Raw genomic sequence first — 17,320 nt, 5'->3', positions numbered from 1 at the left:
CTTCTGACACCCCAGCTTTGGTTTTATACTCCCGAGGAATTTAAGAATGAAAATTGTGTGCACACGGATCTATTATCGGTTAATCTGGATTCATTAAATGGATATTTTTTATAAACATTTCCTTTGCAGTTTCATGTTTTTCCTATTTAAGGTGATTGTGGTTCGAATCACGGTTCGCCCCGATTATGTTTCTGGGTTTGTCAGCACCATACCCGTGCTCGTGGGTTTCATCGAAATTATTAGCGTCTGACACCTGCATCACTTCGTGCTTTCCTCCCACATTAGGCTGACACGCAGTTATATAACTGGAATAATGTTAAAAGTGGCGTTGAAGCCAACTCACTCGCTCACTCTTATTTCAGGCAAAGATGGGGTCATGTTCCAGCGTCTACCTGATTGTGCCTCTCGTATATCTGTGTTCACGGTATAAAATACGGGCATTTCATTTCTCCTTACACCCAGCAGGCTGCGTTCAACAGCATGTTCATCGACACCAGCCTCGACATTGGATGCTGCGATTCAAGTTTCTGATAAAGTAGTAAAGGAATTCTCTTGTCAGAGTTCTCCATCCTAACAACGTTTGTAACTCAAACGTCAACTGTATGTGGCCTAAGTTAGACTTGAATATCCAACCAATCGTGTAAACTAGCATAGCTATTTCCCTTTGGCCCTACGGGCAACATCACCAAAGGAGGCAGATGCCTCGGGAGCAAACATGGTGCATGTAAGCGAAGCGTAAAGCTTTCTAAAATGGGGATCCTGCTTTAGATGCATCCTTGTCGGCTCACAGTGATTCGTAACTGCTGAACTTACTTTTATCTCTCTTACTACCAAAAATTAGAAAAAAGTACAATACTCCAGTGTGTAAATTGTACATTAGAGTTGGTAAGAAAGTAAAAATCAACATGGCTCTGGGTGAATGTTGGAGATTACCGTTGCGGTTCACTTGTATGTCAAGGCTGGTCAAATATTTGAGAAGATTAATTCATCTAGATTCATTCATTACCCAGTGTTATCTCATGTGGAAATCTTTTGATGAAGATGAAGATTTGATGACGGTCGAAGTACATGGGCTACTTACATCAAGGATATTCTCTCAATGTTTGGTTTTTGGTCATTTGTGGCTTTCTCAGGATCTTAGTGATTCTAAGTTATTTTACGCTTCGTCTTTCGAACAATCTAGGGCCATCATCTCATGAATCCATTGACAGTTTATCTGATTCATACAGTTATAAAAAAACTACAAGTCACCTCTACATATTTATAGTTATCTTTCTACACCAATGAATATTTCTTTAAATATGTATTAGCTAGATTTAGATGACGTGACTTTGGTTTACATATAGAGATTGGATTTATATAGATATGCCTCTTGAACAAAGGTTATGTACTTATTGTTAAGGAAATGAAAATGACGAAATATGCATTTTCTTCGATTTCAAATTACATTATGATATAAGAAATACTTTTATCGTCACTAATGTTCGTAATTAAGAAAGGCATACAAACCCAGGCAAATGAAATTATCCAATCAACTATCTGCTGAAATATATAAATAAACTTACGAACCAATAATTGAAAAATTCTGAACATTTTATGTTCGTTTTAACCTGTTTTATTATGTAACATGTACTATAGTTGCTCACCATAGTATGTAGTAAATTGATGAACTTATTTCAATCCATCATTTGAGCTACATTTCTAACGTTAGGAAATATCTTTCCACAGCAAGCAGTCAACATGGATGTGACATTCTGAATACATGTTCACGATACAGGTGTCCCTGTTGAAGAAAAACGACGCCTGCAGCATACACCAGCGAAGAAAACCAAAAAAGACGTTTGGATAGGACGTGAGTTTTCCTTGTTAGGCGGAGCTTTTCGCAGGTTCTACGATCGGTTGTAAAACTTCAGTGAATTCTTCCTGTGGGGGTGATCGCCTCCAGTATTCATTAGGTTCTAGGGTTTTCTTAAGTTTCTGAAATTTGATTGATGAAAGCATTTAGATCAAATGGTATTAAAGCAACTTTTAATAGTTAACAAACAGGAAGTAGACCATATGATCAAATTATTAACACAATTCTAATGCTTCATGCAATAAAACACTCGTTGTTCTAGACAAATATGTATTTGGTAATTTAAACAACGTTAACATAAAATAATAATATTATTTACAAAATAAAGTTCCGCATCCTCAATATTACGAGGTTCCATGCATTCACCAAGGCAACTGCAATGAGTTCATTTTATTCAAAGTAATGTACAATCTTGATCTCTCACATATTGTCATCTTTCACCCATCTTCTGTAACATGTCAACTTAAGTAACAAAGCAAAAGCCAGAACAAACCTTAGCTATACAACTGGCTGTATACACCAACTGCGTTGTCCTTAAAGCTGAACATGTGATTCAGATTAGAATCGAGTGTTTACCTCTTTCAGCGTTGCCCCTTGTGTGTTGTAAACCGTCCAGATGAAGATAGTCGGTAAAGGCAGGAGTGACGAAAAGGCTATCAGCCATCCAACAGCTGTTGCCCAGGTGGGGTAGATATAGTCATGGTACTGAGGGGGTCGGTATGAGTAAAGGGAGTGGCAGCAGATCACCTGGTACAACAGTTGGAGCATAACACATACACACAGTCTCATTTTGTTTGTCTTACTGGGCTACAAAACTGAGGATCGTGGGGCATTCATATATTCGTTTCGCTTTATGGCGGGTGCCATTGGTTGGGCAAGACATGCTTACACTTATCGCGAACACCTGGTGCAACTAATTTTCAGTGGACGAATCATATAATTTCCAAAGCTATTTGCCCTAGACGTCAAGTGGAAACTGTTTCAGCATAATATCAAGGCTGTTTATTATCTTGGATGTCAATTTATATTTAGTATTGTACCTTCCCACAAGAATATCAGGGAAATACTGTTGATCCATCTCATGCACAAGGATCCAACCCTTAACCCTTAGGGATAACAGATTAGAAAAGGAGTCAAGGAACTTGTGCTTGTCGTAAGAGGAGACTAATTTGAGCCGAATGACGGGCTTGAAGAATTGCATTTTTATAATAAAATGATGTCTCAGTTATTTACTGTCTGCTGTGGCTGTAGTCATGAAGGTGAAATGTTACTACGGTTTTAAGCAACAAAAACAAAAATAAGGATAGAGTGAAGGAAATTATGACCGGAAAGGTCCAAGTACACAATGCATTTGTTCAAAAACAAGTAAATAAAGGTTTGTGTGTCACATTCATATGATTGGCTAAGTTTTACATCCAGAGTAGCCCAGAGCACAAATATCATAAGTCCAGACGTCAGATACAACAACGTGTGCCCAGTTGATTGTGTGACATTATTTGTCAAAAGTGTCAATAGAGTCTATGTTATAGTTCTTTGCTCGTGCATGGTTAAGAGTCAGGGAAATTATTTTCAGTCCACAGAATACTGTTGCTCATTGCAGAATTTATCACCATTCAGTCATCAACTTAAAGATCTGAGTAAAAGCTGTTTAAATGGTGGGTAACAAAAAGTGATTAAACTACAAAAGCGTAAGTATTGGCCTAAAGATGATCATCAGCTTTGAGTGCCTTGTTGTGAGTGAGCGCCACGATATAATGCTGTGTTCACCATCAGTGTAAGAATAATAATAATATTGCTATTATGATTGCAGATTGATACCTGTTTATCAGAAAAGAAATTTTGAATTCAGTCTATATCTTACACCCTTGTTGCTGTATAAGCTGAACATATGTGAGATGTAGACAGTGTTCCGAGTATGTGTATGTTTGAAGACGTCTCAAAGATCGTGGTCAAAGTTGCATGACTTTTTTTTACAGGTGTGAATAAACACTTGTTTGAGGGACGCTTTGAACAGTATTTCCTTTTCTTCTATGGTACTGCTGTTGACAGTTTGGTGGGGACATGGGAACTAAGGTCAAATAAGAGGATTAGATGAGACAGTTTTAGTTCGAATTCACATGCAATTTTAAGTAGAACGCATATGACATGCAATGAATATGGGCCCAAATTGGGGCGACCTTAAATATTACTATACAAATACTATTATTTAAACTGTTGTCACGTAGTTCACATTCACCAACATCTGATGTGGCAAGTGATCTAAAACACCACATCCTACTTCCTTTTGGCTGCATGAATTTGCATCCAAGATTCGTTCATATATTAATACTTGATCTGATACCGCTACTGTATACAACTTATAGGTTTGACAAAAGTGGTCAAGGTCTACACTCTTTTATCTGATAAGTTTTACTTCGAAGGCGGGCGGTCGGGTGGCCTAGGTACATGTGTGAAGCCCATTTCTGGTGTCCCCGCTGTGATATTGCTGGAATATTGCTAAAAGCGGCGTAAAACCGTACTCACTCACTCTTCGATGGCTGTTTTATCCATGTCCCTCTTTTTCAAGGTGTGATAAGATGGCAATTTTGTACGATGCACAGCAATTCCTTAGCTGTATGCAAGTTTCAGAAGTGAAGAATTACTGAATATATAGAAAGAATCTTCGAATGTTGTTATACCTGGCTCGGCACTATTCACTATGTCTTAAAATGACAATATTTTAGGATGCATTACAATGTTTCAGGAGTATGTTACTATCGAAGCTTTAGTAATCAAGAACTACTTACAACTAGAAATGTAGGACAAACAAATTTGAAACATATGACCATGACCCGAGGTATCGTTTTCCCCCACATCATTCGAACGTCCGCCTGGAGCCTTTTTGTTCCTGGAAGTAAATCATGATCAATTAATAACATAGACATTTTGTTATAGACTGGAAATCATATGTATTTTGCAAATTGAAATTGAAGGTAATGACCACATGGCACGGCCAAAGATAACGTGTCCTTTTGTAACTGATTCTGAAATATTTACATACAGCTATCCAAAGATGTTCTTGAAATGACTGGAGCCAACGAAATATTTGCAGATTAACCAGTCTCGTCAAAACTGTAGAAACAGGTTTGCAAGTTTCTGGCCTTTACAATGCTGATAAGGAACAGTCAATGTTTTGTCCTGTTTTACCAAACCATCCAAACTTATAAGTAGCCAAGGAAATGTAGCGAGAAATGGCTGAGTGCATATATTATGAACTTTGGCAACGAACTATCCACAAGATTGTATCCATTTATGTCGAGCAGTATCCCAGCAGGTCACAACTTTGACAAATAATCGACCATGCTCTTTCCACGAAGAGTTTAAACAGCGTACAAAGAATTTGCTTTTAATAAGTAGATATATCTTATGGTTATGTATTTGTCGATTTTATGTGGTATCCAGTCTCAAGTTGGGGGACAATATCAAAACGTTAACGATTTGACTTTTTATACAATCGTACTGATTTTAATTCGACATGGAAAGGGTTTTGTTCCTTTATTGTAAATGCAAGATGTGGTTTGGTTGTAGTTGTACGGAGTACATATTTTACACATTGCAAGCTGATCATCGTGTTAAGTATAAACATCAAGGGATTATGATTATTTATAATCACATTCATGTCACAAAAATTAAATATAGTAACGTGAACTGTTTTAGATGACATTTTTAAAAGTGGCAAATAACAAGGTTGATGCATTCTTACCATAACACCAGCCAACAGCAATGCACTCAAGGATGCCCAACACAGCTGTTGATGGGAAGTAGGAATACCAGTCAAACAGCGTCACCACGAATATCCCACCCTTAAATAAATTACGTAAAAGGGTTGAAATCTTGGGTGGAATAACTTCCTGATATTAACTTGGGGCGGTCATGTAGCCTAGTGGTTAAAGCGTTCGCTCGTCACTCCGAAGACCCGGGTTCGATTCCCGACGTGGGTACAATGTGTGAAGCCAATTTCTGGTGTCCCCCGCCGTGATATTGCTGGAATATTGCTAAAAGCGGAGTAAAACCTCACTCACTCACTGATATTAACTTACATGTGCATTTATGAGATTCACGAACTTCCATTGTCATTTGAAATTTTCTGATATCATATTGTCACATTGTTGAGTATAATATGATATGATGTCACACTTAGCAGTCTTTCGTAGCACAAATTAATTAATTAAAGTGATAGGTTTCCGTAAGGATATAATCATACCTCTGACTAATTTATTTTTAGTGAGTGAGTGAGTTAAAATTTAACGTCTCATCGGCATTATCTCAGCCATATAGCGACGAGACCAAGTTAATATATTTACAATTTTGTCATTTATGCAAAATTGTGTTTAAAAACAAGTTGTAAAACATATTTGAGCATGCTATATTTAGAAACAATTCATGAAACATATTCGAGCATAACAATATTATATATACAGTTTTAAAACACGGGCTATAGGCCACCAGTAACCAAAGCTAGGCCACCTCGCTGGGGATCATGGGGACTTACAGTACCTCTGCTTCCTGCATGATACCCCAGCAGGATTTACGTCATCACTTTAGCCACTGGTGGTTGTGCACAATGCTAGCCAATATTAAAAAATACTCATTAATGAGTTGGCTTAAAAACACTGGTTGATGATAGTTACATTGATTATGATTACGTGTCACACAGGGGGGCAATATTTGTACGGTACTTTAACCTCCTGGACACAGCCTTCAATAATGTCTGTTAATAGTAGCATCACACCAAAGTTAAAAACAAGCATTTAATTATTCACATACATATTTAAAATGTATTATACAGACCAATTTCTTTCAAGTAATTGATGATGAGATACCCGCTGACACGGGAAAAGAGATCTTTTAGATTTACACTTTGATAATGTGCATCCCTTGCGAATTTGTTTTTAAGGTGAGGTGAGGTGAAATGGATTTAATGTTGCGGTCATGATTATGTAGCAGGTACCTCGCCACACATTCATTCACTCGTAGGTTGTTTGTTACTCTCAAAGGTGTTATATATTGTAACTGTTTCTGACAAGAGATTCCCATTAAACAAACTCATTGCCTCCAATTAAGATATCCTTTAAGAGATCACTTTTAATACTTCGACAAAAGAAAATCAGCTGTGGATTATAATCGAAAACATACCTCCTGGAAGTGGTGAAAAGAACCTTGTTTTCGAAGAAGTTGTAAAAACAACACACTAACCGGCTCTTATAAAAAAACAACCAAAGGAAAGCACAAATACCAAATGGGGCTGTTCACTGTTACAAATGAAATGTACACCAGATCAGATCAAACGGGCATATTCACTACTACCTGAGCAACATAAACCAATATGAACCAGACCGGTCGAGTGTGTTAACTTTACCTGTGAAGTAAATATCAGACCAAACAGGAAGAGACTGAGTAGAACAGCACCAATGATGAGCCAGCGTCGCCACTTCGACGGCGGAAACATATCTTCCAAGGCAGCGACGACAATTTCCACACTCGGTACCTGCACAGGTACACATGTTCCAACAACATTGAGGTGGTCGCGTTCATGTCTGCTTGGTATTTCAATAGTCACCGTATCTAAGCCACTCAACGTTATATGTTGTAAACAATAAAGTGGAGCTTTACATGGACGCATATTGCATTGATCGTGGGATGTTTAACCCAAAATCGCAATTTGTGGAAATAAAATATATTAAAGCGCATGTATAATACACACAAGGTCACAAGACATTTCCCTGGAAGGAGCATTCTTTCACACAAACCGGTCGATGCATGTGATCGTATCCCACTTGTCAATAACTGGATTGTCTTGTCCAGACTCGATTATTTACAGACCGCCGTCATAAAGATGGACTATTGCTGAGGGCGGCGTTAAACAACAAATAGACAAACATTACCACAGAATCGATACCCAACGACATCAAGGTCACAAAGGTCAGCACAGACCATAACTGTGGCAGAGGGAGAGCAGAAACCACTTCGGGGTAGACGATGAAGGGAAGGTCATACCCTGAAACACATGTAGGGTAGTAAATGTAACGTTAATTCCCCAGTTGGATGCCAAAGGTAATATTTTACTGAGTTTCAAAAGAAACGTACAGTCCATGTTGTAACCCTCGATCTCCAGGATATTCTGTTTGAACAACAATACATACACAGTTATGAAATAACACGTCTGGTAACCTTCTATACATCGGTGTTTGGATTCGAACACAAAACAAACACTGTCTATTCTTGTCCATAAGACAAACTGGCCAATGGATGCCTTTCTAAGCATGTTCTGAAAACACTTTTAATGTCAAACATGGACCGTGGGTGTTGAAGGTTTGCATTAAGTCTTACATGGCAACAAACGTCGGCCCATTATTAGAGTGATACGGAATGCACCATGCCCAGATACTAATGAAAAAAGCTAGTATGACACGTGTAGCGAGAGATCTCCATCATCACAACCTACCGTCGAATTTCACGAGGGCACATACAAGCAGTACCTAAGAGGCTGAAACCATATGTAACGTCGTTTGTAAGCAACCATTTTATTTTCGGGAGTAGAGTGGGAATTGTCGTTATTTGTGAAACACATAATCAAGCCCCTGCTGTCTGGGACAATACGGAAGAGCGAAGATGAATTAAGATGGACTGTTTCTCGGCAGACACCACTATCTGTGCAGGACCAAATCCTTCTTCTAGACTACGCCTTGGCACAAGGTGTCCTAGAGACACTCTGCTCCCAGCACTGGTATCAGCTGGACCTGATCGTCACCAGTAAGCGCCACCTTAGTAACATACGTATCACATTTTTGTACCTCAGTGTGCTGCAGGATCAGGTTCCAGCCAAAGAACATGCTAAGCTGGATCAATGTCAACAAGACCTCAGACCATAGATGATATGCCCTGTATGATTATCTGGTTATAGGACATCCATATGGAGGTTGCCAGGCAAAAATGACGCCTATCTGAGAGACACTTTCCTCGACCATTTATTCTCAGCCTTTGGGAAGAAGCAGGGGTAAACTCATGATTGGCTTAAAGTTCATTCCTGCGGGCCTATCACTGACGAAAGCACAGCACAAATATAATGCAAGCGCTACCCCTACCAGAAGACCCTGCAAGATGAAGCAAATTACAGAAAACAGGAATAGCATCCGTGATCGACCACCTGTATGAACCTCTATGTCAGTGTTTGGAAGAGGGTATGGTACCCCATGACCAGGGCATGTGATACTGCAACAAACTCACCTTATACTAAACAAGGGTGATAGAAGCGTTTGTCACAACTATATCTGGATCTCTCTGCAGAGCAACGCAGGAAAGCTTACCCTTGTGTGGGACTGAACAGACTTCAGACACTTGCTGATAGTGTGTATCCCAAATCAGTGTGGATTCAGAGAAGGATGATCCATGCCTGACACGATTGTGTCCTGAGAGACTCCTCAATATGATCCAGACTCTCCACACTGACATGGACAGCTCGTCCTCTGAGGCTTTCGACATCTGCAGTGGTGTAAAGCAGGACTGTGTACTTGCCCCTACCTTGTTTGGAAAGTTCGTCACAGGCATAGTGAAGCACTTATTTACCCACCTGAACTAGAAAATGCATGAAGATTCAAAGTAACAAAAACACTCACCACACGACTGTATGACAAGAGGGATGACTACAACTTTCGAAGAGTCACTTTCCATTTATGTCGAGCAATATTTCTTCAGCTCCAGCCCTTAGTGTCTACATTTCACATATTTTGAGGTACAATGGAATAGGCTCTTTATCCCACGATTTTAAAGAGCATCAAAAGAGCTTTGCACAGAAGTTTGTTCAAGGTTGCACCATTCAAAGCCTCAGTAAAGCTTTCAAAAAGTTTGATGGTAGATATGTGGAGAACATTTCCAAAATTGAAGTTGTCCTTATCATTTTGTGTTTGCCACAAAAATGTTCTTAAGCATGTCTTATTGGTGACACGTCATGCAGCTGCTCTTGTTTGTTCCGCGCTCTGATATGTTCTATTGCATGATCACTTTTAACAAACAAAGCCTTCAGTCGGGTCATTGTTGTAAAATGACAAATTGAGCAACCTGTATCCATAATGCATGATGGAAATATGCATAGTCATTAGCAAACGATAAGTAAAGTGCGATTATGTTACTTACCAGATGACTGAAACGCTTCAACAGTTACTCCACGCTGGAAGGCCACATGGCCAACGATAGAGAAGAAAGCAAAGCCGAAGAAGACGTTGGAGAGTGAATCCATCAGACAAATTATTATTGCATCCCTTGAAGAAACGATACATTAACAATATACTGTAATTATAGTGCGTGAGAGAATGATTGTTCAAGCTTTCAGATATTTGCACATTTCAGCAAGATAATCAAGTCTTCGTTCCATGCCGGTTAACATCTAATTTTACCATTAGAAATTCTCGAGTTTGACCGGTCAATCAGAGGTGTCCATGTTTGCTCTTGAAGAAGCTGGACTACACACTTCTAATGTCATAGTGAGTGAGTGAGTTGGGTTTAACGCCGCTTTTAACAGTATTCCAGTTATATCGCAAGCGTGTCAGCTTAATGTGGGAGGAAAGCCCGAAGTGATGCAGGTCTCAGACGTTTACCACTTCGGTGTAAACCCACGAGCACGGGTATGGTGCTGAAAAACCTATAAACATAATCGGGGCGAACCAGGATTTGAACCCACAATCATAGGTTTCTGGCGTGCCCATGAGACACTTCTAATGGATCTCATATATGCAAGTAAATATTTTGATGTAAATCAAAATGTTCGCTGATATACAGTAAAATATACTCCACGCTAAAATTATTCTTACTGTATTAGGTGTTCTACATGCTACTAACAACCTCTTCCCCAATTATCTGAACAGTTTGCGTTGTCACGGTAGACGAGAGATAAGCACACTAAATATTCAATGTTACATTGTCTTGTATCATGCATCGTGTTTTACAATAGTGTCGTACTGTCTAAAACACAGTTTCTTATATTCACTGTGTCTTATCATTGTGAGTGACGTAAAATATACCTGAAGCAGTTGTTATCTATTCTGTTGTGTCCAGACATAGTGATGATGCACCCAAAGGCTATACCCATAGAAGCCAGGGCGTAGCGACACGACTCTATCCACACCTGCAGCCATAGAAACGTGCCGTGTATGTAGAGAGCTTATCAGAAGCTTAAGGTATACTAGTAATTGAATCTTTGATGATAGTATTTACATGCACCTCAAGAAGTACAATAATGTTCTTGACATGTTAGGATTTGTTATAAAAATACTAATCTTTGCTTTTGCTGGTTTAACTAATATGTGTATTAAACAAAATTGGGCTCACTTTCGGGTCTGTAAGCTTATCAAACTTAGGATAGATGTAGTAGTATATTCCTTCTGCTGACCCCGGAAGTAGACAGCCCCGGATGAGGAAGATGAAGATAAGGATGTAGGGTATGGCCACGGTGATGTAAACAAGCTGGTAGAAAAGAATAAGTGAGTGAATGAGTGAAAGAGTAACGACTAGATTAACTACAGAATGCTTTCTGGCGAACCTTGATTTTACTGGTTGAACGTTAACTAAAGATTTCTGGATGAAAGTAGGCATTCTTAATGTATTATAATAGATATATAAATTGTTTAAAACCGACCGGTGACGTCATTCTATTGCTTGGGCGACCTATTATTTGTTCAGGAATGGACAGTTGATTGTGTTCTTTGCCTCTGTTGCACGAACTGATGTTTACAAATCATGGGAAACGGCTCGTTCGCATATTTTGTCAAAGCCTGATACAAAAAATGTGTTTTGAACGGGGCGTTATTTTGTTAACTCTCCATTCCTTAAATCTATTTGGGCTCAGCTCTATTATTATTAAGGAATGCAGATTCACTCGGACATTCCAGTCGGACAGTCGAAAGGCTCGTAAATATATCAGAGATGTATAATGTCCACGTAGGACAATTTCTGTCTTCATTTGCAGTCATAACCTCTGTCTTGAACCACCGTTTATGCATTGACAGTAGCATATTACCTTCCCTGATACTTTTATTCCTTGAAATATCCAAACAAATAGGAGCAGTGTGGTGACGGCCAGACATCCAACAAGATGCCATCTGAGACCTCCAAGATTGTCCAGGCCATCACTTTGTCCAAGCATCTGGAATCTGGAGAACATCATTATGTCTACAGCCTACAGCATCAAAGACAGGGTTTGTCTTAATAAGGGAGTTGACCACTTTGGTATGACCCATTTCCACGGGTTGCTTGCTGAACAAATATATACATTGCTGAGTTATCTTTTCACTTAAAAAGTTACCAAGCATTAGAATGTAGTATCAGGAGCTTGGAGATAAATGCAAAATGTGTTCTGCAAGCACTGTCTGAGCTAATACGATGTAAGCCTAAACACAACAACGTTTATGTGTAAACGTACGTCCAGAATTCTTCGGCAGCTGTCATCCCTCGGAGTGTTCCGTTAATAGAGTACCCAACGTCTGTTGTATTAGACGTTGTATCATTAGACACAGCCGACACGTTCTTGTTGTGTATGCATGACGGGGTGTTCCATGCGTTGTCGCAGTGGTCCCAGGGCAGGTTGGGGGTGAAGGAGTAGTAGAAGTAGTACATAAACCATGAGAAATTGACGTTGTAGTAGCATACGAATATCCACGTAACAACAACGCTGCCAACACCTATACCTGCAATAGTATGAAATATGACTATTGGTATATGGGCGTGTCATAATGATTTAGGGAACGTTTTCATTTTGAAAACTTATGTTATGAAGTTTATTGTGTTATCAATAACAGTCTGTTATACCGATTTAGAGTAATGCTGAAGGAAAGAGGTGGTGGTATTAAACCTTTACTTCATCACTGAATTGCAATGTGGTATTTTGGTGACAAAGCAAGGATCATAATCAGGGCTAACCTGGGATTGAAACACACTTTCACTGGGTGCTGGCATACGAAATGGATGCAAGATAGACGACTGTTTCTCCCAAACAAACCAACACTTAACATGTTGAAACTAGGGTACCTTTCCTTGAAAAGAAATAAATTTTACATTTGAACATGTTTCACCATTGAATAGATAGATCTTGCCCTATTGAAATATGAAACTGGGGCATATCGGTCTATTGCCACTAGAACATATTTCAAGTGTTACCTTTGAAGGCAGGACACATATTCCAGACTTTAATAGGTCCACTCTGAGAGAACTGTCCGATTGTCATCTCCAGAAATACGCAGGGGATGGCTCCAATTATTGTGAAGAACATGAACAGTATCAGGAACGCTCCTTGTCAACAAAAATAAATGCCTCATTTTTTACATTGCATGACTGACATTGCATGTTTCATTAGCGTGAAAATATAGTTCACTGTTATCAGTCACAAATATTCGCCCCCTCAGACACACAGGTATAACGAGGGTAGTCCTGAAGGGCTTTCGTCACTTCATGTGTAAAATTAATCAATAATTCTTATATTTTTCTCGAACAAATATTTCAGTACTCCCTCTGAGCTATGATGGATTATACCAACAAAAATATTAAACCAAAATAATATACCTTACGCGGTTTTGTGTTTTTGTTTGTTCTTAAACGCCACGCTAAGCAATATTCCAATATGACGACGTTTAAATTATCGAGTCGGGACCAGCAAATCCAAGTGACTGACATCATGAGCATCGATCTACGCATTTGGGATACGATGACATTCATCAACTAAGTTAGCGAGCCTGACCAACCGATCCCGTTAGTCGCCTCTTACGACAAGCATGTGTTGCTGAAGACCTATTCTCTACCCGGATATTCACGGGCCAATATAGCTTATGGCAGAAATTCGTGTTGAGAATAGTTATAACAAAGCAGTGAGCGATTACTTTAATGAATGAAATAGCCGCTTTTACAATTATCAATCATTTAGGTTTCACACATTGTTTTCATGTTTGGAATCAAAACATAGCGACAAGACCGTTTCCATAGTAAAAAGAAATCTCTGCTATAAGATTGCGATTCCAACTAAATAATGGGCATCAGGAATCACTATCAAATAGTGATGATATCAGCTGTTCCCAAAAAGGTGAGCGTACAGCCCCACCGGTGGCGACCGTCACAAACACATGCAAAGACAAGGCAATTATTCACCCGAAAGAACACATGCCTACCATAAAGCTTTTTGTTGAAAGCTTCGCTGAGGCCTTGAATGTTGTAACCTTGAAGAAACAACTTTTGAGGAAGAGTGATTGAGTGACTATAGTTTTCCGCCACTTTTAGCAATATCCCAGCAATATCACGGTGGGGGAACACCAGAAATAGGCTTCACATATTGTACTTATGTGGGGAGTCGAACCCGGGTATTCGACGTGGGTTGCTGGAATATTGCTCGACATAACGCGAAATTTTACTATTTGAAAGTTTTCAATCTTGTGGAATGTGTATTGTCGTCCTGAATTTGTATGCATTGATCTTAGCATGAGTGAGTGAATATAGTTTTACGCCGCTTTTAGCAATATTCCAGCAATATCACGGCGGGGGACACCAGAAATGGGCTTCACACATTGTACCCATGTCGGGAATCGAACCCGGGTCTTCGGCGTGACGAGCGAACGCTTTAACCACTGGGCTACCCGACCGCCCCTCTTAGCATGAAACAGATGGTCTCAGTGGTCGCCTTACTTCTAGTTCAGATGTGTAAATCAGTGGCAAGGAATTGGTCCATTGATGGTTATTTAACGATATCAGATCATCGATAACCCTGAAGATTAAGTTCAAGTTCTTGGCCAAATTATCTTGTTTTGGCATAAATACACAGATCAACAAGACGGACAAGTACAACACTTCACAAATAATGTTTATGCATTAAGTTGTTGATTATGTGCACTAAGATTTTAATGTGAAAGTATTAGACCAACCTCCTCCATTGCGTATGCAGTAGAAAGGAAACCTGATGAATGAACCCGACCCGACACCGTATCCCAGAAGGGTGATGAGGTAGTCCAGTTGACTGCGCCAATGTTCATGAGCCATAGTTGTATCCCCCTATAACAAAATAGCACGCAGCACTAAGTCACAGTAAGTGGGTTTATAAAAGCGATGAAACTCGTTTAGAGCATCATCGGTTTAAGCTAAATTTAAGTTTGCCAAAGGCGTAAATGATGTTAAACCATAGAATAAACAAACCTTAATTTAACTCAAAGGTTTACTGATAAAAGTATAATAAACCTAATGACCTATAATAACCGTTAAAGGTTTATGTTTGGTCTAGGCTGATTATAATTCCTAGAATTAGTTGTCGGGGAATTAGCAAGTGAACATATCTTACCTTAAAACAACCAAGAGAAGCATCTGTTAGTGGCCAGTCTTTATTCTGTGTATCTCATCAGTGAGGTACCCGGAATAAAGGCCGTTATTTATACCACCGATGCTCTTAGGTCATGATATGATCGTATTTTCAATTATCACTTACTTAAAAAAAACCTACACAATGTTTCTAATCCAACGGGCTGACTATCTGAATTTAGAGATTACCTCGCAGTTTTGAAGGACATGAGTATGCAGAAATGACTACAATTACATAAGATGAGTATGTGGGTAGTGTTTGTATGTGATGTATGCGCACGTGATATTGAGTGGATTGAAAATGAAATGTGTGTAATATTTATGGGTGTGTGTGTGTGTGTGTGTGTGTATGTGTTCGTGCGTGCGTGCGTGCGTGCGTGGGTGTGTGTGTACTTTCGATTATGTTCGTGTACTATTCTTGCCAATTTATATAATGGATAATTTAATGAGTTTAAGTGCCTCATAGATCCTTCATGGGTCGGCTGATGTTTTTATATATCATACGTATGTATACGTGTAATGTTTTTTACTGTTTTTAAACACCAGGTGGCACTATAATAAAATAATTTTCTTCTTCTTCTTCTTCTTCTTCTTCTTCATAAGTTTTCTCGGAGAGAGCGTTATCATAGAGTAATCTTTACTTCTTTCGCTGGACATGTTGTCTTAACGATTATCTCATAACGCTTATAGACTGAATCTTGCGAATGAAGGCAGGCATATATCAACACCGACGGATAATAAACGTTTAGCACACAAATTATAAGTAATATACACAAAATATGTTGTTTAGTCTTATTTAATAAAGTCAATATTATATACAAAAAATAGAAGAAAATATTATGTATTTTGGAACTATGATAAAAGGTTAATGTCATTTTCATAATGCATGATTAAAAGAGCAGCATAAGATTACAGATAGAATATGTTTTGAAGTTATGCGTAATATATTGACCGTTCACAAGAGTTTAACCCTTTACATTACCATTGTAACCAATTAAGGTAGCAATCTTGCCAACGGATTGTCTGTGGAATGTGTTAAGGTACCACTGTCTTAGACGGTTTGCTTGGTTACTGTGTGATCACACTAAGATAAACAATTAAGTCGTGGCGATAAAAAAAAAACTTTCGAAAATCATAAGAAATCCCTTTATCAGTAGCATGTGTTTATGAATCGCCGTGAAACAGTGATGGTGACTGGTATGGATGCAAAGGCGAGGCCTGGTAACTCCAGTCAGTTTCTGGCATGTACTTAGGATGTCGTTGTGTACGGTCGTAATGACAGTTATCTCACGTTAAAGGTGAATAATTTCCCCCGTGGACAACACACGTCACAGACCATTCCAGGTGCCTCGCCAATGGTCAGTTGTGTCACAGGCCACCCTGGTACATGGCCGCGGTCTGATATCAGCCACATGCGACACCAGGTATATTGACAATGAACGGTTATTGGCGTCAGAAAAAAAATATTACCCATGTACATATCAGCTTATTGTTGATATGCATGTGTTGAAGTGATTTCACACTTTTACATATATTATATACCATGTGGGCACTTCTTTTCCACAGAGATTACATGGGAACAGACATTTTGTAACGTTTCAAGTTTCATTCATGACTATATCTACAATAGGTTGCTTCCACGTGTGAAGGTGGGTGATGTGAAATGGGGTTTAATGTCGCGTCCAAGGTTATTGCACTTATATAGCGACGTGCATGTACGTGTTTGTGTTTGTATGGCTGCTTGTACTAGTCCGGACTGATGCCGATTTATAGTGCTAGCTCACTGAGATACCATGCCGCAGGTTAACATGAATACCCCACTGAGACACAGTATACTGACTCCGAGCCGACCAGTCCTTGTTTTAGCCCCTTAATGCCGAGCGCCAGACAGGGTAACAACAAGTACCATATTTTCACGTCTTTTGGTATGACGCGGCCGGGGATGGAACCCCGGACCTTCCGCTCTCCGGGCAGACGCTCTACCACTAGACCACAGAGGCGGTCTCCACGTGTGAATACGAGTAATACTTGTCTCCTCAGTTCTCAGCTATATAATGTTTTACACAGGTAGAATACTTAAAGTTGTACGTATATATGGAAGCA

General features: G+C 39.2%; 1 protein-coding gene across 1 annotated transcript; it reads right to left on the bottom strand.

Annotated features, from left to right (window-relative positions):
* Positions 1-1,866: 1,866 nt before the first annotated feature.
* On the bottom strand, positions 1,867-14,905 carry LOC139464348 (sodium- and chloride-dependent glycine transporter 1-like). The gene is made up of 13 exons (XM_071245876.1): positions 14,791-14,905; positions 13,043-13,174; positions 12,309-12,573; positions 11,907-12,039; positions 11,219-11,353; positions 10,912-11,015; positions 10,028-10,152; positions 7,780-7,892; positions 7,254-7,382; positions 5,598-5,697; positions 4,642-4,742; positions 2,432-2,602; positions 1,867-1,977 (listed from the first exon to the last, which is right to left on the bottom strand). The coding sequence occupies exons 1-13, from the start codon at positions 14,903-14,905 to the stop codon at positions 1,867-1,869; spliced, it is 1,734 nt and encodes a 577-aa protein (XP_071101977.1).
* Between the last annotated feature and the right edge of the window lie 2,415 nt (positions 14,906-17,320).

The sequence above is a fragment of the Haliotis cracherodii genome, unplaced genomic scaffold (assembly GCF_022045235.1).
Source record: "Haliotis cracherodii isolate W230 unplaced genomic scaffold, xgHalCrac1.p SCAF_17, whole genome shotgun sequence".
NCBI classification, from domain to species: Eukaryota; Metazoa; Mollusca; class Gastropoda; order Lepetellida; family Haliotidae; genus Haliotis; species Haliotis cracherodii.
Note: the sequence above shows the minus strand (reverse complement) of the source record. Positions and strands in the feature narration are given on the sequence as shown.